The sequence below is a fragment of the Mixophyes fleayi genome, chromosome 2 (genome assembly GCF_038048845.1).
Source record: "Mixophyes fleayi isolate aMixFle1 chromosome 2, aMixFle1.hap1, whole genome shotgun sequence".
Classification (NCBI taxonomy): Eukaryota; Metazoa; Chordata; class Amphibia; order Anura; family Limnodynastidae; genus Mixophyes; species Mixophyes fleayi.
In genome coordinates this window covers 19,125,836-19,151,806 of record NC_134403.1, presented here as the reverse complement: position 1 = coordinate 19,151,806, position 25,971 = coordinate 19,125,836, and the positions used below count along the sequence as shown (strand labels likewise).

The following is a 25,971-nucleotide window of genomic DNA, read 5'->3' as shown; positions in this document are numbered from 1 at the left end:
TTCTTTCAATCCATTTATAATAACCCATGTATTACAGTCCAATCTAATGAAGATCTATGTATGTAAGGCCGTTGATGTAGCCTCTAAAACACAAGGCCATGAAAGGCTCCAGAGCCCCCTCCAGCAGCTGGTCCTAAACCCCCCGGAGACGAGTCATCATCGCTGTCCTTGTCGAAGTCTTGCCACCAGAGAGGAGATTTCAGGAGCGGAGAGATGTAGGCTGCCCTGTTCCTGGCTTCCTTCTCTTGCTCCTAGAAAAGAATGAACAATTCTATATATAGAAATCATCATCATCATCATTTACTTATATAGCGCCACTAATTCCACAGCGCTGTACAGAGAACTCAGTCGCATCAGTCCCTGCCCCATTGGAGCTTACAGTCTAAATTTCCTAACACACACACAGACACACAGACTAGGGTCAATTTGTTAGCAGCCAATTAGCCTACTAGTATGTTTTTGGAGTGTGGGAGGAAACCAGAGCACCCGGAGGAAAGCCATGCAAACACGGGGAGAACATACAAACCTCTCAGCCTTGGTCGGGAATTGAACTCATGATCCCAGTGCTGTAAGGCAGAAGTGCTAACCACTAAACCACTGTGCTGCCCGATATACAATTAAAGCAGAAATATCAACATACTATTTTATAAAATGAAAGATAATTAAACGTTGTAAGTCCGACATCTTGGTTCTTATTGTATTTACTTTTACTTATGCTCCTCTTCTATAGTGTTTACTGTATGTGGAGAGAATATAGTCACTGGCAAACTCTCTTCATGGACAGCAGTAAGTACTGTGACACCTAGAGATTATCAGAGTACAGTAGGAATAAGAGGAGAAGCCTAACAACACAGTAAATACACTATGGAGGTCATTAACGATGGCCGTGAACAATGCATTGCTTACCAAAATACAAGAGGCAAAATTATTGTACCAGGCTAAGTTTATTTACCCAAGATGTATAATCTGGATGTGGATACGGCTGGTTCACTCATTTCCCGTTCCTTGGAACTTGCCATGGACAGAGGGATACGCCATCATTTGCTGAGTTACCCAAAGGCGTACATGGTGGAAGCAGTAAAAATGTCACTTTAAAGTCCGTCCTACCTACGTTTTGCACCCTGCTCTGTCTTTATTTCCATAACTTTTACACTGTTCTCTTAAAATACTGCTCAGTTTTGCATCAGTCGTGAATGAGGGACGTTGAAGTTGCCATTATTACTTGTGACACGTTTGTGTGTTATTACATTGGTCGAATTGCGTCTGGAAATGCGATTATCCACAAAGCTGCTACCGAAAAGTGTAAAATGCATTACATTAGGGGTATAAGACCATCTCTGCAGGCAGCAATAGGCTGTGCGATGTGAAACCCCCCCCTAAATGTGCCTCCTCCCCCTCTTTATTTTATTTTTATAATTTCGTCCTGCAAAACACAATCTTGCATGTGGGTTCAAGGTTGGGTGCATTCATACATCTAATCAGTACAATAAATCCCCCAATCTGCTCAACTACTTCCATCCACTCCACCAGATGGAGCACACAAAGTGTGCTCTCCATAGACGTCACCATCTTGGCCCCCAAATCCATGCATTACTTTCTACAAAAGAGTGTATTTGTGCAAAAGTAGCCTCTTATTCACTTTTTCTATCACATACACAGTTCCCTGCCCAGTTAGGCTTCCTTTTTAGGTTTTGGACTAAGTGCTGGGCATGAGGTCACAGGGAGCTGACAAGGGGATTTGAACTTGGGTCACCAAAATGCCTCTCAGTGGTAGTCTCTGATCTTAACTGAATTAGTCTTCAACCAGCTCTGCTTTTACTCCCAGTAGTGTCAGGAAGGTCTGTATCTAGATATAAATTGCATGCAATTGTGTTCATTGATGTAAGGTCCGTTTTGGAGCGTGCGCAGAGCGAATTCATGCAATATACAGAGCGCAAATGGACTTACGCCCAAACATGAATGAGGCCCAAAATGTCCTTTACAACTGTTGAAGATAAAAATAAATGCACAGGTAGTAGGACAGAAGTGAATTTCTAGAGCTCCACGTCACATTCATTGCAACATTCACAAGGGAGATATTTGGGTGTTTGCCAGTGTATATTGTTTGTGTAAACGACTTGTCTTTGATACTTACTTGTAAATACTTGATGTTGTCTTTAGAAATGGCCTCCATAAGTTCCTTGTTAAGAGCAACATCTCCGTGTGACTTGGCTTCTACTGAGTCTGGAACGGAGTCGGCCTGCGCATGTGTTCTATGTTTGTAGAATAACACATAGGCTGTATCCGTGGGGAAGAAGGACGTTACATTACTGACAGACTCAAACGATGAGAACGAGACTCTGGTGTCATTGAAGAGGTACCACTGGATTTCCATGTCTAGACGTTTATCGCTTGCAAATCGTTTAACACAGGCTTTGGGTGGTCTATGACTCTCTTTATCCATGCAATCTCTAGAATAGCAATAATAATGTCCACTTTCTGATGATAATCCAGAGTGCACGATAACTGTGCACAAGTCATAGGTTGCGGACTGGTAGACCTTGGCGGAGGAACATCTACTACCCCTTTCCAAACATGCGTTCTCTGACGGAAGCGAATTTACTTGGATGGGTATCTTGAGAATCAAAGGAATTGACACATTGTCCAAGATCTTCCTTCTTTTCATGGCCTTCAAGTCAAAAGAGAACCTCAACAAAGTCAGAATGAGATATTCTGGACCTGTGGAAAGTTCCACAATCTTCTCAGCATCTTGTAAAGAGGCACAGGATTCACATTGGTATTTATTTTCTGCCGTCAGCATCTCTGGGCACAAGAAATGATTGATCAAATCTGAAAGAGTGAGGGAACATTTTTTCACACTCGTTGACGTGATGGCTGCTAAAGTCCGAGTTCTAACAACAGGACAATTGTTTTCATCTTTGTCTTCGGAAGCAGAATGTTCTGGTTGGATTTCTTTCCCACGAAACCCCAATGTCTCAATTGGCGTCTCTTTTCCTTGGCGCTCTACCGTCTTCGGTTGACAGTTCACTCGGTCTGAAACATTTGCAGTCTGCCCATCCTGAACTTTATGTGCTAAGTCAAGATTGTGTGGTCCTACGTCTTCTACCGGTATAGTGGAAGGATATGAAGCCTTAGGAATCTTCCCTGTGGTTCCATAACTTGGGGGGAAAGCTAGTGACAAGTCTGTGAAACGTTCCTCTCTGGCTGAAACACTGTGACATTTTAGACATCGAATTTTGGTTACAATTCTCCCACCAAACATCTGCTCAACTAATGTTTTGGTGCCCAAAAGAGGTTTCTTCGCTTGTAAACCCAAATTAGTTTGGGCTAACGTTTGGGAAATCCTTTTGCCAGTTTTCTCCTCTTCGTGAAGCCTTTAAAGTACAACAAATAAACATATATTAAACATGAACAAAACATTTCATAAAAAAAAAAGAATAATTCTGAAGTTATAAAAATAAATGGTTAAAAGGATGAAGGAAGAACGACAGAAAGAAGATAGCAGAATCGGGAAGGATTGTCTTTTTTTTCTCCAGTTCCGGGGGAACCCTTTAGTTCTTGTGGAACCCCCAATTTTGTATCTTTTGGCAGCCGTACCTTGAATGATGAGAGTGTTGGCATATATTGTACATCTCTACACAAGTAGTCGGCATGTTTGGTTATAAGCTTCAAGAACGTTATTGATTTTTATGACCTGGTCATCAATGATGTGTTAAGATGACCGTATGGGGAGCTCGACCCAACCAACCAATAGCTGGATCTTTTTCAGATGTAACTATACCGGTACAGGCGCGTTATGTGATCAAACCTGAAGGTTCCACCTCATTGGCGCTCCGGCTAAACAGTCCCAAAGTACAGGGCACAGTTACACAGAAAGTGACCCCGCACATCCATCCTGGTCAATACATGAACGATAATGACCAGATTCTGATCAGGATCGGAACTATTTTTGCTGCAATATTTGACAACATTACATTGGTATCCTTGGCCCCCGAATAGGGGATACCCTACAGAAGCAAGGGAAGGGGGTGCAATTTAAAAAGTAGGAGGAGAAATTAAATTATTTTATTAATTTGATTTTGTTAATATGAAAGAAATAACTGAAGAGTAAACAAAAAATATGGTCTTTTATCTCTTCACTCACCGATCTAGGAGATATTTCAGGTACTCTGAGCAGTCTTGTTGAACTCCAGGGGTAAACCAAGGGGGCCAAGAAGATGCCAGAAAACTTTCAGGTGAGACAGCCGGGCGCTGGGGACGGGGACATAAAAGTGATTATTTTATGCTATGTTGCAAATTCCATATGTGTAGTAGCTTTGGGCAATCATTAGATCTGTGCTTTCACTATCCTAAATCTGCTCCTACACAGGCATGTCTGGCCATATGACTCGATAGCTGAGGTCTATTTAAGACAGGTAATTGTATATAAATATACTCACAGCAACTAGTGCATGTGATATTAGGAGCCAGAGGTACAGTTCTAACTTTTTGTAAAGTCCATGTCACTGTCAGATGGTGAAGAAAAATTCTCAAACTTTTTTGAGGAAACTACTTCACAGAAAGGGTAGTGGATAAGTGGAATAGCCTCCCATCAGAGGTGGCAGAGAATAATACAGTAGAGCAATTTAAACATTCTTGGGATAGACATAAGGATATCCTTACAAAGAACTAAGGATCAAATAGGGTTTAAAGTTACCATAGGTTAAAAAATGGGCAGACTAGATGGGCCAAGCGATTCTTATCCGCTGTCAAATTCTGTGTTTCTATGTTTTCTAAACTTCTAAACTGAGTAACTAGAAAAGCCTCACTTGATCTGGGCTACAGTTCTCAAATATTGTGACGCTGCAAAATTCATGCTGATTAAGAGATACCTCTACACCGCACCCAGTATAGGCGACATCAAACTAGTCACTGAGCAGAAAACAACACTAGTCGTCCTAATGTAAACAGTCTCCAAATATAGTGCAATCAGATGCTGAATACTGGTATATACATCAGCAGTAACAAAGTGCTAAATGGTGACATTTGCTTGACAATCTGTGCACAGCAGTGAATAACATGAGGTAATCTCAAAAATCACCAAAAATCCCAACCATGTGTTGAGTGGTAGTGGAGCATTTTTGGTTCCATATTCACTGCAGTTTTGCAACCAGGCAGGATAAGGACCTGATGATCTCCCCTCAACTCGCACCAAACTGATTAAATCTTAAATCTGTTTGGTTACAATGGGTTAAAGCACATTTTGGGTATTTTCCATAGAACATTAAAGCACAGGTCCCCTTGAAAGAGAAGCTCCTCCACTAATGCTTACCAGCAGCGTTGCCAGAAGCCTGTGTTGCGGTTTTACAAAGTACAGGATGGAGGGCTGCAGCGATCCGTCTAACCAGGTGGAGCACATAGGAGCTTTAACCAATAAACAAAAACTATTCTGAAAATTGTGAAGAGGAATGGAACAAAAAATGCACATTAGGGCAGAGCAGAAACAAAAAATGGTTGGGGTTTTTTTTGTTCCAGCTCTGTGGTCTGTAGGATCCCAAACCTTCACCACACAGTAGGTTGAGAGGGTAGAAAGTGTACTGGTAAGTATCATTAGTGGTTAGCCAGGGAGGAGCTGCTCCTTCATGATGGGGTTGGCCACTCACAGATGGGAGGTTGGTCTAGGAGATAACTACAGAGGTTATGCTTTGGTCAATTTCTATGTCATTGTTTTTATTTTTTTATTTATGTTTATAATATTGAAATAAAAAATATTAATAATCTTTTAACCATTGCATTTGTAACTGAATTTTCATCTTATTCGTTTTCATATAGTTATTTTACACAGATAGGAGCTGTGGAACAAAGGAGAGCTACAGCAGTAGAGGCAGGGGTGGACTTGGGGGGGTCTCCAGTTGCCCAGAAACCCCACTACACTTGAAACACGACAGTTCTGTGGTTTAGAAGGAGAAAATCGCTTCTAGGAAACTCCTACTCCTGTCTGCATTAAAAAACTATAACAGTCTGCAGTATAACACCCATTTTTGTGGGGATCTGCCTATGTTTTAATGAACATTGACTTCAACAAAATGTCTGCCATGATTATTCTCATTGTTGGCTCAAGTGTTTCTGAGGGAAAAGCAGAATGCAGTAAAATGAAATGAATTGTGATATTCTGCTGTTTCTTGGCTGCTTAGAGTAAAACACAGTCAGTGCTTAACTTATGTGCAAAACAGAAAACTAATTTGCACCCCTTGCTTTGTAACATGGTTTTGTCCAGGAGACTGAAATAAGAAGTTTCTCAAGTTAAGATCCTTAATGAATCAGGCCCCTGATGAGTAACTCTAACACTAATTGTTTTTTTCAGAGGGAGATTAGTATTCATTTTGTTGTATTACTTTACAAGGTATTGTATTATATTATTTTGTTAAGATAGTCTAGAATATTTTATTTAAATGATTAATATTAACGTGGGCTTTTTAATGTACCGCTTACTATATGCCTCATTTTTTAATTTAACATACATTATAAAATTATATACGTTGTACTTTTCTATTTGTATTATTATTGCAGCAAATTCCCCCTCCCCCCCCTGAATCCAAACTCCCCTCTAGAAATCCTGCATTTGCCCCTGAGAGGGTTTGGTAGGGTTGTAGGGTGGCACAGAATAAGTAAAGCAGGGTGCAAAAGAATATAAAATTGGGTTTAGTGAAAGCCCCATTATATTACTGGCAAGTGTAGGGGGGGCAATAGACAAACCGAGGTGGGTGTTCCGAGTGCCTGGAAACCCCTCGCCCCCTCCAAGCCTGGGACACTGTATAATTGAGGTGGCTGGACCCTGCCCCCACTTTACACGGCTCTGCTTGAAAAGGGAGAGCTGCGTGTACCTAACAGCAGTCTACGCAGCATTGCCCATGTATATTACGGGGATAGGGAGAGTTGGAGAGAAGCAAAGCACTGTCTAATATTATAGCCACGCCCCCATACATGCTGGTCATGCCCACTGGTGGCGTGGTGCGGAAACCCCCCTCTACAAATCCTGCATTTGCCCCTGAGGGGGGCGCAGTGCTGAAACACTTTTCAAAAGTGGATAGTTTGTAGATTTTCAGGAAAGAAACTAAGGGCGATGGGACATCAAAATCAGGCCCTGCAGCCATTCATTTCCTGCCTGCCCCTACCCTCTGTATTGCATTAGACTGTTATATAATATGCCGCTATGCACCAATAAATGCTGCTCGCTGATGCTTCTATTTATACTCACCTGGCTGTGCTCTAAATAAGCAAACAGATACTGCAGCTTCATCATCAGAGGCTGAGAATTGCTGTCTCGCAGACAGAGGACCGCGTGTCTAAAACTGAAAATAGAGAACGAGTCAGAGGCGCTACAGAAAGCAAATAGATTTCAGCATTGATCGGTTTTTGCTACAAGACAATAAATGAAGAACTGTTCAATTTGTGGGTTAGTAAAATATTCTGTCACTAGTGCAAATAATCCGTGTAGCCAGACCGGATTCCGGGCAAAACTTTTGTTGATGTCTTTGAGATACGGCTTAATTTTATTTCGAAAATTGCACACAATTAACGTCATTGATGAAACACGTAGGGATAGCTTTACTAAAGGGCAATTTGGTTTGATTTTTCCGACGATTTTAAAACCGCCAGATTTACTAAACCCCAAACAACCATTAAAACAGACAGAATTGACATTTTACAAAGCCACCACTTTACAAATCGTCATCCCGATTTTAACAATGATGAACATACAAACAGCCGGATTTACTAAGCTGGGTTTGCAAAATAGCAGCAAAACCGCCATCCAAACGGACAAAATTAAAGAGGTGGCTGTGAGAGGTGAGATTGATCAAACTGCTGCTGTTTGAGCTATTTTGCCATTCAGAACATACGAGAAAGCACCATTGACATTTCAATTTTGGGGGCAATCATTATTTATTGATTATGGGGCAAAAATTTATTTATAATTAACTAATGGGGACAAAAATGTTTTACTTTTTTTTTTTTTTTTAAGGGGACACTATAATTGTATTATATTCTGGGGGAAATTTAAATATATAATTTATATTAACTGATTGTTAAAGGTAGATATAATTATTTATGTTGCACAATTTGGCATTACATAGTCCCCGAATATTATAATAATTCAATAATTTTGTCCCCTTAATATAATGAAAAATAAAATTTGTCCCCATAAGTTAATTTTAAAATACTTTTAACAGCATGTTTGAGCTATCCAGCCATTCAGAAGCAGGTATTAAAACTGTCCTGTCCTGTCTTTTGGATGGTGGTTTTAACCAAACCACCGGAAGTTTAGCTGTTTTCAATCCGTCACACGTCACCATTTTAAATCGCAACCTCAAACTGCCATATGGTAAATGCATAGGTTTAAAACTCGATTCTTAGTAAATCTAGCCTATAGTCCACAATTTAGGTGAGCATATTGGATTTTATACTGGGTCTTTGCATTTTTTTGATGACTGCCTAATACTCATCTACATTCCATTTTCAGAGACAGCTTGGTGATAGACAGGTGGATCTGCATGCGTTTGTGCACATACCCCCAAATGGCACTGAATAATTCATTATTCTACACCTACGATTTAGTGATTTCTAAATACAAAGATTTATAAAATACAAGATCAATGGAAATTAACAGACATGTGACTATTTATGCTTGTGTAAGAAAAAAAAATGATTAGCTGATAGTATGGGGCCCACAAGATGTTTTACTTCAAATACTGCTTCTCTGTCAATTGTGGCTCTACTTACGTATGTATATTACCATATGTGGACTTGTAACTCCTGCAATTACAATATAAAAAGACGGTTTCTTTATAGCAGAGGGATAGAACAACATCCCCGATGGCATTGTGCATCTCTCACTGATGGTAATAAAGAATAACAAAAAAAGCATCTGATTGACTCACACCTAATTGTCTTCCTGTGTGTTATCTCCATGACAATTTGGTGTTAGAAGTGGGATACAGAAGAGCTGAAGAACAGGATATTAGTACATTTAACTGTTTTAAACCAAAAAAGCCCAGGAGCATAACAGTAGGTAAGAGAAACATCTCTCTCTCTGGGATTTTTTTGCCCTTTCCTCCTTTCAGCTGTCAGAACATAAACTGGAACCTACAATGTAAGTTCGGGTTTGGCCCACGCATAAGGGACAAGGCTTTATTTCATGCTTTGTATTTAATCTGGCCAGGTAATGAAGGATTCAGGGCTATCTTGTTTGTCCTGACCAGAATACATGTCTAAGATTCCAAGGTCTTTTCTCTATATTTTTATTTTAGTTTCTCAATAATAATACAGAATATGTGAAGAGAGAATTGAGTGTTTCCACTTCTCTAACGTGTAAATTATATGTGACGGATGCCCCTAAGAAGGTATTTTCTTGTGCGTGTGAATTGGGGGTTACATAGATAGATGCAGGTTATAGTAAAAAAAAACACCTTCCATTTAGAATGCCGCCATGGCCCATATAAGCAGAGCGTTAGTGTGAATGGCGCACAATGGACAGCACATACAGAAAGGGTTAAGGAAAGTAGCAAAGAAAACAGCAAACTAGGATGCCCTATCTATTCCTCACCAGATGGAACTGATTTGGGAGTGAGAATCATCATTATCATCATCACCATTTATTTATATAGCGCCACTGATTCCGCAGCGCTGTACAGAGAACTCATTCACATCAGTCCCTGCCCCATTGGAGCTTACAGTCTAAATTCCCTAACACACACACACACAGAGAGAGAGAGAGAGAGACTAGGGTCAATTTTGATAGCAGCCAATTTACCTACTAGTATGTTTTTGGAGTGTGGGAGGAAACCAGAGCACCCGGAGGAAACCCATGCAAACACGGGGAGAACATACAAACTCCATACAGATAAGGCCATGGTTGGGAATCAAATTCATGACCCCAGTGCTGTGAGGCAGAAGTGCTAACCACTGAGCCACCATGCTGCCCTGAGAATTAGGTTTTAGCTGGACTACAAGAGATTGATAGCTCCTTTCAAAGTCCAGAACAGGGGACTCCAGAGATCATGACCTTCTAACACGTGGTCCTAATATGCAAATGAGCTTGGACAGGGTCGCTCCTGTTTAAAAAACAAAATCACCCTTCCAAGCTCCTTCCTATAGTACAGCAATGCGTATTAAAACCAGAAGCTGAAGACGGCATACGGCCAGTTATACAGGATCTATTACAACAAGAAGTCATTATTCCAATTCAAAGTACATGCAATACAGCTATAATATTGAACCAGTAAAGAAGTCAGGTAAAAATACTTAGATTTGATTTACTTAGGATCTCGGAGCTAATAGTGTAACTTTACCTATCTTCCCAACGCATTAATTACACTTTTAAGTATTCAATCAGGAACAAAGTACTTGATAGCAGTAGATCTTTGTTCCGTAATTTTAGTATTTCCTAATAGTTTCATTAATATTTGTGCAAACGGGACAACAATATACCTGAACCTGATTTCCACAAGGCTACTGTGAAAGCCCCGGTCTTTCCACCCCAAATCCTGAAAAAGAACCTCGTTTTTGCCAAGAGAGCGACCCGTTCTGTGATCCCTCACCCTTGCTTTGGTTGCAATAATGGCGTAATTCTCCTCTGTCTTCTCTAGAATACCTTACTTTTGTCTCTTTGCCCAATTCTCCACTCCATTAAAACATATGGAAACAACAGGACCTCATTACCAAGTACAAAATGGCAGAGGTGCCGCTCGATTTCCGCCAAACTATATGAGTTTGCAGAGCAAGACGTCAGCATTTACCTGGGAGCACAAGTCTGCAGCGGCCAAGAGAAGGAATTTGAGGGGCGTTCCATGTGGGCGCACCAGTGCACCAACTTTTTTTGTAACATAGCAAGAGAGTGATTTCACTTTGCAGAGCGAGAGTGTTGAAATTAGATAAAGGGGTGCAGAGGCAACCTATTTAGGGGTGTCTGGTGCTTTGTGGTAGGGCACACAGTCATTTCCACTCTGCAAAAAACACTTGAAATTTGCTGAGGTATGAAACAAAGAAAGTTGCTTGTATGAGGGGATCCTAATACCCAGGCGTATTTTAACTTCACTGTTATATATTCCATCACTGACAAGGAGTCATGTAACACAAATGACATCACTACGCTCAAGAGATAAGTTACAGGAGTGCTATCACTACTTGGTAAATAGTTATGACATCTCTATACACCAGATATAAGGATTACAGGATATTTTACATATCTTCCTATCACTTGTGCATGCAGAATGCAACAGAAGAGAGTAGCAACAAGATAGGTTTCAGGGAGAAAGACAATGATCTGGCAACAAGGAATTTGAGGGAATTGGCTGATATAGGAAGTTAGGAAGCGGAGAAAGAAGACCTGAAACAGCTGAATATCAGACATAACGAGCATGACATAAGCTTAGGAGAAGGAGATGTCTGCTAAGATAATTCAGTAGAGCTGCAGCAACTCTGGGTTCGAATCCTCAAATGACCCATGGCCACCCAAATAAAAATATTTGAAATAAGCGCTAAGCAAGAGCTGCCCCTCACCCTCTGCTGCCCATAGGCACCAGCCCACTCTGCGAGTGCTAAATCCGGCACTGACTGACATATCAGGCTAAACTTCCAGACACCACGCAGCCTTGTTACTCTAATAACGATTACTGGGTAAGTGTCACGTGGAGCAGCTCTGTTATATTAAATAGAAGGGGAAAGAAGAACACTTGTCTGCTATTCAAATTCATGTTGCTATTTTCAGGAGTAACAAATTCATGACTGTCATCTAAGAGTAGCTCTGCGAGGTAAATCAATGAGCGTACAGTAAACATCCTCCCACTGGGCACTGTGAGCTCATGCTGGTAACTATTTAAAGGAAACTTGCTGTATTAAAATCGTTTCACAGGGGCAAGCTGAGTTTTCACTCTACGATCTGCTGGTACCAAGAGCCTCACATATTGCGGCCGAAACTGTTAGGACAGGGTTACGTAACCCGTAGCCCTCCAGCTGATGTGAAACTACAAGCCGCAGGATGCTGGGACTTGTAGTTTGAGCATCCAAATGATAGAAGGAAAGAAAACTTGTTACTTGCAAGGAGTTTATATCAAGGCAAGCTGCCCGGATATGCAAAATTAATACTGATGTTTTCCATTCAGCGAAATACCTAAACAGGGGTACAATCTTCAACTTACTCAGAAGCCATGAACAACGCCTGCAGGATACTGTTCATGTAACAGGTATTTCCCAGATTTATCAGGCCGATTTTGCCAGTGTCTGATTTCGATACCAGTCTGGGGTAATATGGCCCCAATTCATTCTTCTGTGACGTCCATCCGTTCTGTCCAAGCAGCTGTTTTATTCGATCTTCATTGGGGGCTGGGAGGTCCTACCAGCAGAAGAAGCTCATGATCAGTGGAGAATAATCCATCAAAATGAGATCTAAAGATAACTGGACAGTTGTAAATGAAACAACAATATTAAATATTAGTTATCTGGCATCCAGCATTCCATCTGATCTGGCGAGTCTTCCAAGAACTTGAACTTGAACTTCCCATGCACATGAATGTAAAGTTCATTGAATTGGGGCTTTAAAGCTGCAGTACCACCTATGAAGGGAGGAGAGCCCCCCCTTTATGCACTACGTGGGGGCTGCCATTTTTCTCTAGACTCTGTGGTTAGTCTCACAACCCCAGCTGAAAACCAGGGCTGGGTGCCCTTTTGGAGGGGAGTGAGCGGAAAGACCAACGGTAAAGCTGCAATAATAGATATTGCAGCTTCTCATTTGGGCCTCTCCCTCACACCCCCATTCTGCAGCAAGTTTGAAAAAGGCAAGTGATAGAACAAGCAGAGAGAGCATCGCTGGACCATAACAGACATTACCCACCAGAGAGACACTGGACACCAGCTAAGTAATATTCAGTATTATTGTTCAACTTTTTAATAACGTTTTTATTTGGCAAACAATTGCAAAGTTTATATTCTTATGTTTAAAACAAAATAATAAAACAAATTATATACATTCTTGTTTTGCAAAATACTTTTACCAAAAATATTTTCACCATCACATATTGATCTCAATTTGTAAAAATTGTGGACTTACATGTGAATGTGCCCCCACACCCACAGATGCAGTTTGACAGTGTTAGTAGTAAAGATGAAAGCTGCGTTATTCTATTCATGCGCAATAGAAAATGACAGTGGAGGAGGGGTGTGAGCAAGAGGGCCAATCAGAAGCGATTCTGGTTGATTGCGACTCCTGATTGGTCTTTCAGCTCACGCCCACTTCTGACGACTACACAGTGTCACAAGAGAAGAGCCAAAGAGACCCATGTGACCTCCCTGCACAGTGCACTCCTCCTCCTCCGGGTATACCATGTGACCTCCCTGCACAGTGCACTCCTCCTCCTCCGGGTATACCATGTGACCTCCCTGCACAGTGCACACCCTCCTCCTCCGGGAATGCCGCGTGACCTCCCGGCTCTGTGCAAACCGCCAAAAACAGGGATTTAGGTTAAAAAAAAAAGTCTATGTTCCAAAAGAGGGACAGCTGGAAGATATGCAACTGCTGCAGACATAATCCCCACCTTTATTGCTTCCATGACTGGTCCATAAAGATCGGGATACCCGGAGAAGCGGAAGACCATGCAGTGAATCAATTCGGCCAGCTGCTCCAGGGAACTGGAGGCAGAGTTTGTGTTTTCGTTGGAGAGGCAGCGAACCAGCTGGGGGACGTGAGGAATGATCTGAAATACAAAGCCGGGGTTATAGTAGTTATTGTTATGTGACCTTTTCTTAAATGTCAGAACAACCATCATCATCATCATCATTTATTTATATAGCGCCAGCAGATTCTGTAGCGCTTTACATTTGGGAACAAACACAGCAATAAAACAATACTGGATAATACAGACAGACGGAGAGGTCAGAGGGCCCCGCAGGCTTACAGTCTATGGGAACAATTCTGTTAATTCAGAAAGTATCTGTAAAGTTGCTCACTGCATGTTGCCATAGTTCCATGTCAGTATGTCCCTCAACCAATCAGCAATTAGGTTCAATAACATAATTACACCGTTTAGTAAATATACTTGTGTCATTTTATAGGGAAAATGTACCGACAAAATAGCAATTGGTGTGAATTCTCTTTTATAACGGTGCAAACTGAACTAGATCTGGCTGCTTCTCATATCTCAGACCAACTCCTGAATATCAATTTCTTCATAAGTTAAAAAAAATATAGTTTAGAAATCAAAGCAACCAGATCAGAGAGCTCAATGTAAGATGCTAAAGGACATAAACTAGAATTGCCAGATAGGGTTATTGATAGAAGGGATAACGCTATTCTAGATTTTTTTTATTTACTATCTGTGAGACCACAAAATAAATATATTTTTTAATAAATTGTATGATGGAATTTGGAACAGCTACAAATGGTTATACAGGGATGTTCTGCCAAAATATCCTACTTCGTAAATGACCTATAACCTTGACACAATGTCATTGATTGATTGATGGAACCTATTTGATTCTTACCAGATGAAACGCTTCGGGTGAGTGCTGAAAACTCAGCAACATATACCTGAGGACGGAGAGGGCTCCTTCTCGCACTACAGGGTACAGCAGCTTGGAAAACACCTACAAACAGACACAGTTATTGCCCAAGTCGATGGCGGTGAAACAACACATATTTCAGCAGAAGTGAACATTACCATTTTGTAGTCATTCTGTTTAAATTTATCCTTAAAGCATCTTTTTCTGCAATATATATTTTTCTGTAATGTGCATTTGTTATATAGTTACCACTATGCGCCTATTGGATTTTTCTGCAAAAAAAAAAAAAATGTTCTTCGTGTCTGCGTGTTTGCTTATTCTGTGGTTAATAAAAGGACTAGAGATTAATTCAATTTTTAAAACTGTTCAGCAAAATTATTCACCTTGTATATTTGGCTGCAACGTGTAACAAATTTACCTGGTGCAATTTGGCCTTATGGGTTCCCAGGCAAACCCCAGTTAAACCACACACCACAATCACTTGACCACTGTCCCAGCTGTATGCGTAGATGACAAATTCAATGAAATGCAAAATTCACAAACACGTTGCACCTCCGCAAAAATGGCCTCCTCCGCTACGAATCCTGATTTGCGTCCTATTTAATTGCAACTTTGCTCATCTCTCTATAAATGACCGTTACAGAGTCTCTAATTGCGCATTTTAATTTGGGGCGGGAGTTTACCCAATCCGCGGTAGGGATCAAACAGGAAGTATGAGACGGGATTGTGAGTACTATCACTGGACTAATAGTAGGCTCGCTAATCCGGATATATTTTTCAGTGCATTTATTACTCCCATCTGACGCCCACAGACATTTATCCGTAAATACTTTGTGTGACACTGGATTCCAGATACAAAGAATAGCTATCTAGTTGTCATACTTATGTGTGTACAATAGGTCCTACCCCACTCAAGAGACTTTTTAAGTACCACCGTATTTAGGAGAGATTATCTTATATTTTTTATACGTTGGATATATTTGAATGTATGTGCAGTAAAAACATTTTGTTTTTACTTCTGCCCTGGTTTTTTTGATATATTATTTATTTACTGACTCTGGTTTGTACTTCAAAGCTGTTTTTGTTTGTCTTTCTTTAAGGACTAAACAAAATAATACATTCAAAATAAACTTTATTAGAAGTCGCGTATGTAGGACTGGTTTAGGCATGCCGCCATCCTTAAACGTCAACAATGGCGATATCAAATAACCTGCCGCTCCTAGACACCTACTTTCTGCTTTAAAGTCTCTAAACCTGACATTTCTGAACAAGCGATCACTCAACAATGAAACTGAAATGAGTTACATCTCTGTGCTACCTATACAAGAGATCAGCGATAACCAACGAGAGTAATAAATATGATAACGTGTTTAATATACAGCTGGAGTTAAACCGACCTTTTGTATTTTGGAAAGGGAAACTTCTGTCAGTATACTGAACTTCTTCACCGCTGCCAGGCCCTTTAACAGAGCAATAATCCACTTGTCAATATTCCTTCCTAGAGGCCAGGACACCCAGTCAATCATCCTGCAAAGGTAGACCATAGGTATCAAACAACAGGCGTGTAGGCCAGTACTCTGTGGAAACTTCTAAAGTGTACCGATCACCTATACCAGGAATGGGCAAACCCGTGCACTTCAAGGGTCGTATGCTTGGTTCTTTAACCTTCAAAGGGGCAACACATAACCCTTAATCTCAGTGATAAGTTAAAACGGTACCTTTAAACAATGACGATAGATCCTGCATGCAATTACAAAACATATTTCCCTATATTCCACTCAAAACCCCCACTCATCCTAAAACATCCCTCACAATGCCGACTCACACCCATATTTACTTTGAAGGACCATTTACCTCAAAACGACTCTCGTACCTTCCACTTGCCTCCGTTTTCCCCATCCCCCCTCAAATTCCACCGGTCCAGCAGACTAAACATGAAAATGCTCTTCAAACTCCACACTCAGCCCTCACTGGGAGTGTTTTTGGCAACCCCTAAACATTAGCACCTTAGATCAACGGCTTAGGTTCGCTTAGTGGTAACACCACCCCTGACTGTGGGTTGACCCGGAGATCTCCATGACAGACTAATTCTGAGTAATGTTCCTTTTCTGGTTTCCAGGCCGATCCAGAGGTGTCAGAGTTGTTCTTGTCTAATGAGAACTAGAGTCGATTTTAAAAAACTCCGTACTCTTCACATGAAGAATAGACCCTGATACGACTGGTGCTCTAAGTGAACCTGTTGGTAGTTTATAAATATATCATATAAAAAGTGATTGCACAGGACGAGCACATTTTATACTGTTATCTAAATATTATAGAGCAATTACCAGGCTCTGGCATCTGGCTTGTGTCCACAGTCATTAAGCACGCAGGAAAATCTACTTCAAGGTCAGTGATTATCTGTCCCAAGGGCCTTTCCCCTTTAATCAATATTGTAAGATAATTGTTTATGCCAAAATACATTTCAGTCCATCCAATCCAAGACATCGGTTTGCTGGTGTCTTAGTGGGGCCTATTAGGGAGTGTGATGTTTGTTAAATTTTCTTTTTCAGCAAATACAATTAAGGGCCTTGTCACATGGACATCTTACAACTTCTGACCAGGATACTGTGGTGCTCTCAAGTAGTGATACGTTCCATCATCATGACATAGATGACACAGTGAATAGTGAACAGAATTGCTTTGGTGTGACATCAGAGCCTATCGTGACTTTAGAATGATGCAGTTTCCTTGTTAGAAAACGCGCGCTTGGTTTAGACAGCGGAAGCGCCGTAAGGAGTCACGATTAGCTGACTGAGCCTATTGTCACTTTACAGTCTCCTGTTCAAGAAAAGTCAGCGTTCTAAAGAGCTAATTTCCCACTAATAGGTTTATTATCGCTTTGAGCGGAGGTGCCCGAAGCGCTGTGGGATTTTTGTTGGTCAATTTAACTAGATTGGACTAGACTGGCCAACCACTGTTGTAGGTGTGGCCTACAAAACAACCGCTGTGCACAAACAAAATTAAATCCTTGATGGATCAGATTTGAACAGCTTACACGACCCCTTGCCGTGAGTGAGGGGCCATTGTTTGACCCGGAAGTACTGGTGACAGTGCAAAGGGAAACAGGATTAGTGCAAATCGACTATCCATGTGTAGGAATTGCCCAGTGATCCACTCATGCCATGAAGCTGGATGAAAACATGTGTGGGTACCATTATGTTACATACATTAATTCTTTCTTTTATCCGATATGGCAGGATTTGATAGGCGTTGTCTACGTAGATAGTATCCTTATGTCTTAGTGGTGCATAATTTCTCTTGCACCCATTACTGGTTATATGGTGCTCCAACCCTTTCCCCAGGGAGGTGCAGCTCTGGTTAGTTATTAGTAGCTTATTAAACTTCAAGTTGGCCAAACAAGTAGTGGTACTAAATCACTGGTGTTTCCAACTATTTTTAAGTGGCTCAGTGGTTAGCACTTCTGCCTTACAGCACTGGGGTCATGAGTTCGATTCCCGACCATGGCCTTATCTGTGTGGAGTTTGTATGTTCTCCCCGTGTTTGCGTGGGTTTCCTCCGGGTGCTCCGGTTTCCTCCCACACTCCAAAAACATACTGGTAGGTTAATTGGCTGCTAACAAATTGACCCTAGTCTGTCTGTGTGTGTGTGTGTGTGTGTGTGTGTATGTTAGGGGATTTAGACTGTAAGCTCCAATGGGGCAGGGACTGATGTGAGTGAGTTCTCTGCACAGCGCTGCGGAATTAGTGGCGCTATATTAATAAATGGTGATGATGATGATGACATAAGCCTTCTTGTACTTCAAGAGTAATAGAATGGAAATAACGTACCCTGTACCATTACAGAGATACACGACCAAAGAAAAACCTGAGGCCAAGGGTTAAGTCATTTTATACAGATCACTGAACTGCGAGGTGACTTCTAATTACCTTGTGAGATACAGAAGGTGGTACCTTATTTATTATATTACACAGGTTTCAATTGCAAAGAAAGTTTCTTTCATGGGACGATCCTCCTATCTATATATAACCTTCACTGACTGTTCTATAGTCCGTCACAGAGTCATGTGACATCACTGCACTCCAAATATAACTTATATACTACTCATCAATTATATATGAGTTAAAGCACCTCCTATGGTAAATTATATGGATATTAAAAGTCACTGAGACAACATGTTCCCATATCAAAGTATCAGGCTGTAGGCCAAGTGCTACGATACAGGCCACAGAAATCCGAGATTACTACTAACATCCATATAATTTACAGTAGAAGCTGCAGTAGTCCTTATTTTCTAATACACTACTTTCCCTCAGAACAAAGAAGAGATGATGCCAGAACTCACTATTTATACATATATAAGTAACAGGAGTTTATACACATATATTTACATCGCTCGTATATTATAATAACATATTTTACAGGGTATATTACATATATATTCATGTCCCTGTTGTATTATACTTAATTTCCTGCATATAATGCGGGCACAGTCCCTCCCAGGGCCGGATTAACCATAGGGCTAACTGGGCTACAGCCCAGGGGCCTATGGCATCCAGGGGGCCCTTGGAAGTGCTCAGCAGTATTGATCGGTCAGGGGCGGGGGCAGCTCGGATCACTTGCGGGCAGCTTGGATCACAGGGGGGCCCTCATGGGGGAATGGAGGCCCCCTTTAGCCCAGGGGCCTCCATTCCCTTAATCCGGCCCTGGTCCCTCCCCATGAGTGGCGGGATTCTGGCCCCGCTCATTGTACCTGTTTATAGCGCTCATCATCTGCGCATCTGTCACGCTGTCCGCGTTGGCCAAATTTCTGACGACACCTTCCATGAGCTCCAGCGGGACGTACTGCACCACACCCGCCAGAGAATTCGAGGGCGCCTCCGACTGCTCTGTAAAAATACATCAACCGGTTCATGAATGCACAATACAGAAGGAATATACTGGAAACTAGATTATATTCTTACAAGTACTAATATATCATCCTATACATCTGGCCACACATTTATCTATTGATCTGCAGCACATTATCCTGTTCAAAATAACTCACAATAGTCCCACAGTATGGAACGTCTCCCAATTTGTATTCCTCCAGTTATAGCCTATATTATAATGTCATGGTTTTCATAATTTGATATTTTTCTGATGCCTTATGGAAGAAATAAAGCCCTTTAGACTTGCTCCTTTTTAGCACACCAAGATGCAGCCAATAAGGTTAAAGGTCATTTATTTACAGTACCTATAAATGTCCTTTCCTTTATATAGAAGGAGGAAAGAGGCCATCTATTGTAAGAATAGGCCAAGGCCTGGTTTCCTCCATCTCCAAAGATATGTAAAATCAAACAGGTCCGTAATAAAATATGTACATGACATCACAAAACAGCATTCAGTCACATGTCTCTACTTTTTCGTCAATGACCATTTCTATTTATCATGATCCGTATATGCCCTTTTGTCCTACTAGCTGTAATTATTATTATTAGAGCATCATTTTTCCAGGTAGTCAGCTGTTATTATTCAGAAATGCCACAACTACTATAGTATTCTACTCTGGAAGCCGTGAGTAATGATATAATGAAAGTGGTACGTTCAATTGCTGTATTTCAACCATAAAGCAGCTTAGACATAAATAACAATAATGTGCAAATCACTATTATTATTTGTTGTATATGTTTAAAAATATCTACAAAAGGAGGATTATATTTTATATTGCTGCCCATTGTCCTTTACTGGTACTTCTGCTTGCACACCTGGCAATGTACAGGATGTCCATCGTATATTTTTAGGTGTAGCCCTCTCTCCTCTCTACTCATCTTCTCTTATTCTTCCGATACATCTCTCAATATGTTCTCTTTAAATTCATTATTATCATAGACTCCTCCAAAACGACCTCCACCGCCTTGTTCCCTCTGCTGTCAATTTATCTCCCTTAATTTCCTTTCTTCCCAGTTTACTAATACCACTTTCATCATCATCATCATCATCATCAATATTTATGGGCAGCATGGTGGCTCAGTGGTTAGCACTTCTGCCTCACAGCACTGGGGTAATGAGTTCAATTCCCGACCATGACCTTATCTGTGTGGAGTTTGTATGTTCTCCCCGTGTTTGCGTGGGTTTCCTCCAGGTGCTCCGGTTTCCTCCCACACTCCAAAAACATACTGGTAGGTTAATCGGCTGCTATCAAATTGACCCTAGTCTCTCTCGCTGTCTGTCTGTGTGTGTGTGTGTGTGTGTATTAGGGAATTTAGACTGTAAGCTCCATTGGGGCAGGAACTGATGTGAGTGAGTTCTCTGTACAGCGCTGCGGAATTAGTGCCGCTATATAAATAAGTGGTGATGATGATGATGATGATGATACAGCACCAGCATAATCCGTAGCGATTTACAATTGGAAACATTTTAACACACAACTCATTTAATGCAGTCCATTCATCCCTCCTATGTTGTCTCAGCCTGTGACCAGACAGGTATATGGACATATCAAAATGTAGCTCATGCCTAGATCATCTGTGGCTCTCCAAGTGTTGTGAAACTACAAGTCCCAGCATATCCTGCTAGCCATTGGCTGGATATCCACTGGCAAAGCTTGCTGGGACTTTTAGTTTCACAATACCTGGAGATCCAAAGGTTCCCCAGCCCCGATGTAGCTGAAAGAGTTTACCTATTGAAGAGATAATCGCAAATAATTCCTTTAAGGATGGAAGGACCAAGGATGTCTGAAGCCTCCAGACGTTCTGGAGGAGCCCACAGACTCTGTTCACCTGGTCGAGGAACTGTATGATTCCGTCTTCTCCTTCAGAATGACAGTGGAACTGACCAATGCATCTAACTAGCTGTTGGCAGAACAAGACTTGATGCTTTCCCTCCGGGATACACTGAGAGTACGATGTTAAGAGTTTGCTGATTCTGACACAGATCTTCAGACTCGGCCTTTCGCAGACAATACGGAGAACTTCTATTCTCAGAAGCCTGAAGATCTCCTTTGTAGAGGGTTTGTCTGACACAAACTGAAGCCCTAGATGAACGTAGTCTAAGACGTAGACGTGTCTCTTCCCCAGAGAACCGTACCCTTCCTGAAGAAGACTCATTATAAACCTGACGTTGAAGAATTCCTCGAATTCCTCTGGATGGTATCTGCCGTAGACCTCTAGAATTTCTCTGGCTGTTTCCCTGACAAAACGGGATTCACCCGAAAAGAAGAGCTTGGTGGAGAGTTCTAGCATAGACCAACATTGTTCGCTGTCGATAGGCTGCTTGGAGGCCTCAATCACTCGTCGTGCTAAGCTCTGTTTCACGTACATAGGGTAAGAGGACTGCATGACGGCTTCCAGTATCTTATCCATGGCTTGTTTCTGGATCCTGGCTAAGGTCAAACTTTCATGCAGAAAACATCAGATGAGTAGCTGGAAAAAAGTTAAAGAGATGTTACCTAGATTACTTTACTGAGAGCAAAGAACAAAGACTTAAGGGTCCTTTACGAAAATAGCATCAAAAACTACGGACCCACAATACCATGTGTACAAATGCACTTACTTGTCTGCCTATATCTTAGCAAGGTACACAAACACTTCACTGTAAGCCTGTACTAGACATATGCAGTAATTGATGACTTTGTGGGAGGAGCTGCACATGAATCTCATTACCATGTAGCTGTAGCTCAACCCCTAACTCCTCCCACGGTCATGTCCCCCTGGTGCATAGACATTGGGATCTGTGTACTAAGGCAGATATGAAGTAAGGAGTGGACATGTGACACTCAGGCCCGGATTAACCCTAGGGCTAACTGGGCTACAGCCCAGGGGCCTCGGGGCATCCAGGGAGCCCTTGAAAGTGCTCAGCAGCATTATTGATCAGTCGGGGGCAGGGGCCCCCCCTGCGCGATCAATGCTGCTGAGCACTTCCACTACGGTCCTTCCCCGTCGCACTGTAGTCTCCTTACTGAGGAGATCTCATGAGTCTCACTCTCACGAGATCTCCTCAGTGAAGAGCGTACAGTGCACCAGGGAAGGAGGTAAGTGCCTTGGGGGCGGATCAGAACACGGGGGGAGCGGCTCGAATCACAGGGGGGGGGGGCGGCTCCGATCACGGAAGGGGGGGGCCCTCACGGGGGAATGGAGGCCCCCTTAGCCCAGGGGCCTCCATTCCCTTAATCCGGCCCTGGTGACACTCATCTCCATATTTGACTTAGTGCATAGACGTAATGTTTGTAAGAAACAATAGCATAAAACAGCTCATCATCCTAGATTAAAAATAGTCAAGAAATTAATAATACAATTAGGTCATTTTAAAACACAAATCATATTTCTGCTGAGATAAATCCATATTGTGCTGTAGCAGTTTATTATTTTTTGCAAGATAATTCTTATGAATAATTAAAAAGATAAAGGAAGATATTGTATTTCACTGCCAAAATGTACCTTGATGCAAATTTAATTATTTAGTGTTCTGGATTCCGGGGGGCAGATTTATGAAGCTATCTATATATTAAAAGACTAAAAATAAAAGTTGGGTCATTTTTTATCAAAAGAGATGTGACAAATATTGAAACATAGTATATAGGATAGTTATTTGGGGACGTTTTTTGCAATGCACATAAGACTTCCTGTGGAATCATTCTGCAGGAAGTCTCTCTGTGTCTCCGCTATTTGGGCTCTCACACATCACAACATACAACAAGGGTTTATTTACAAGTCTGCAAAACTTCTGGTCCAAAGTACAAATGTGGTTTTGTGATCTTATCCAGATACTTTTTTGTAAATGTATCTATAATTATACATACTCGCCAACTTATCCTCGTTGGCTTCAGGGAGATCCCGGGGGAGGTGGGGGCGAGGCTTTTCGAATCTCATCATTTTGGCCACGCCTCCTAAACTGTAAGATGATGCGGTATTTGCGTCATTAAGCCACGCCCCCACCACTTATCTATTGCAGGGCGAGAACCGGGAGCTTTCCCTGCTCTCCCGGGATCCCAGGAGGGCTCCCAGAAATGCCGGAGTCTCCCGGACATTCCGGGAGAGTAGGCAACTATATAATTATATGATAAAATCATAGATTAGCACAGGGTTTCCCAAACCCAGTCCTCAGGGCTCCCCAACAGTGCAGGTTTTCCATATCTCCTTGCTGGAGCACAGGTGTATTCATTACTGACTGACACATTGTAACAGATCCACAGGTGGTCCTAATTATGTCAGATGTGATCCAGAAAACCTGCACTGTTGGGGAGCCCTGAGGACTGGGTTTGGGAAACCCTGGATTAGCACATAGAGATGGTGTTGACTATGTGGGGTGCAAATGTCTACTTATTCTAATAGGAGAGGGGGGAGATCTGGATAGTCCTAAATGCAGGTTAGGTGCAGGTGAATATGCCCCTTGAATTGTATTTACACAATTGTGTTGCAGCATGAGATATTTCAATGTGCTTTGGGGCAGTGTTTCCAATATCCAGTCCTCAGGGACAGTCCAGGTTTTCCAGTGACCAGTGATATAATTCTACCACTTGTGGATGTGTTACATTGTATCAGTCGGTAATGAATACACCTGTGCTCCAGCAGGGAGATGTGGAAAACATGTACTGACAGAGATCACTGAGGACTGGATTTGGAATACGAGCTTTAGGAAGGTGGAAGTTGCACATTTTGTGAGACAATGACATGTCAATAATTGTGTGTCCATCTATACTTAATGGGGCACATTTTTCACCATCCCAGTGCATTATATGTGGTAAGACACATTTGGAAGTGTAAATGTTTGCAGCATTAATTATGTATATTTGCCTTGAAATACAAATGTAGGAGAACACGGTCTCTATCTGTGTGGTTATCTGCCAATTGGTTACAGCAACCAGTACTTACTGCATGTGACCTGCTTAGCATTTCAATAATAGTATCAATAGACAATAGTGTATTAAAGAGAACTGCGCAGAGCTACCCGCCCTCTGGTAGAACAAAAACAGTGTCATAAACTGTTTCTAACCTATTTACTTGTGAGCTGGAGATTTCAGTTGACATGTATAAAATTCTATTTGAATACACAGAAGTATGAGCTCTGCTATCCAGTACATCAGAACTTTGCAAGCTGACACCACTACTTTTAGTTTTTTATATATATATATATATTGTGGCAACAATGTAGCAACATTGCAAATCAGAGAGATACCTTTGTTTCCAAACAGAAGAAAATAGAACCATAAACAACAAAGTTTGCAAATCCTCTTATTATCATCTGGAGGAAATGTGTTGGGAAAAATTGAGTGGGTGTGTCCTTTGCTGCTTAAAAACAATACTGTTTATCAGAGAGGTATGAATTAGTAGCAGCGAGGGAGCAGACTACTTCACAACTCCTGTCAATCATATTCATGTCAAAATAACAGACAGAAAAACCAAGTTTGTTCTACGAGCACAGGGTGCTTTTGGAAACATTTTTGACACAGAACTGGAAATAAGAAGATAAAACAGATAAAATGCAATATGTAATTGTCATCTTTTTAAAAACACAGCTGTATAATCTTCTTTTATTACAAACAAGGTCCTGTGTATATAAAACGAGTATAATATGCATTCACCTACAGGTATGATATACAGTCCTGCATGCAGTAGCTATCGTTTGTAAGAAAATTACTAACAAATAAAAAACGTTTCAAAAGAATATTATATATACAATCATATTTGATTAAAAAAAAATATTTATCTAACTAGCAAATAAAACACTGGTATAGCAAATATGTGACTTACCCTCAGAGCTTGCAATCAAATAATTACTGCAGACGATGTTTCTATATAACACATCAGACGCAATTCTGTATTTCAGTGTGATTAATAGACATACTGCAACGTGATATGTAGGTAGCAGGGTAAAAGTTTCTAAGTATTGACCCAGAACTAGTCTCCAGGGTAGACTTGGGTAACTTGTAACACTGACGTTGCTGCAGAACTACAAATGTCAGCATGCCCTCTCTGCTGTTTTATACTGGCACTTGTAGTTCTACACCAGATTGGAGACCACGGGATGTCTGCAATCTGGAAACAGTCTCCTGAATGAGGAATATTGCTGTTCCCTGTAACTCTCCCTAATTACACATGATAAGGCTTATTCTCACATTACACACATGATTGAATGACATCATGTGTGGTACTCACCTCTGGCTCATATAAGTCTGGTTACCAGATGGACAGGGACAGATGTGATGATCACAGAGGCTGAGATAATGCGTCTTTTTCCAGAAGTGAGTAGAACAGTGTGTTTCAGATACAGAGGACGGGGAGTAGGGGGGGGGGAGCTATATATATATATTTATAGATGGAGAGGGATAGAGGAGATGCAGGTTCAGGGCAGGGGGATGAGATGCTGGTTCTGGGAGGGATACTGCGTCTCCTCTATCTGCAGGACACACAGTGCCCAAAGTTCAACAATGCCGCTGCTGCCTGGCACTGTCCCTGGAGG

General features: G+C 41.4%; 1 protein-coding gene across 1 annotated transcript; it reads right to left on the bottom strand.

Annotated features, from left to right (window-relative positions):
- USP35 (ubiquitin specific peptidase 35) lies at positions 1-25,971 on the bottom strand. The gene is made up of 11 exons (XM_075198616.1): positions 25,668-25,971; positions 21,194-21,935; positions 19,286-19,421; positions 15,930-16,059; positions 14,515-14,616; positions 13,569-13,727; positions 12,177-12,370; positions 7,238-7,331; positions 4,145-4,251; positions 2,135-3,374; positions 1-251 (listed from the first exon to the last, which is right to left on the bottom strand). The coding sequence occupies exons 2-11, from the start codon at positions 21,873-21,875 to the stop codon at positions 84-86; spliced, it is 3,012 nt and encodes a 1,003-aa protein (XP_075054717.1). The 5' UTR covers positions 21,876-21,935; positions 25,668-25,971; the 3' UTR covers positions 1-83.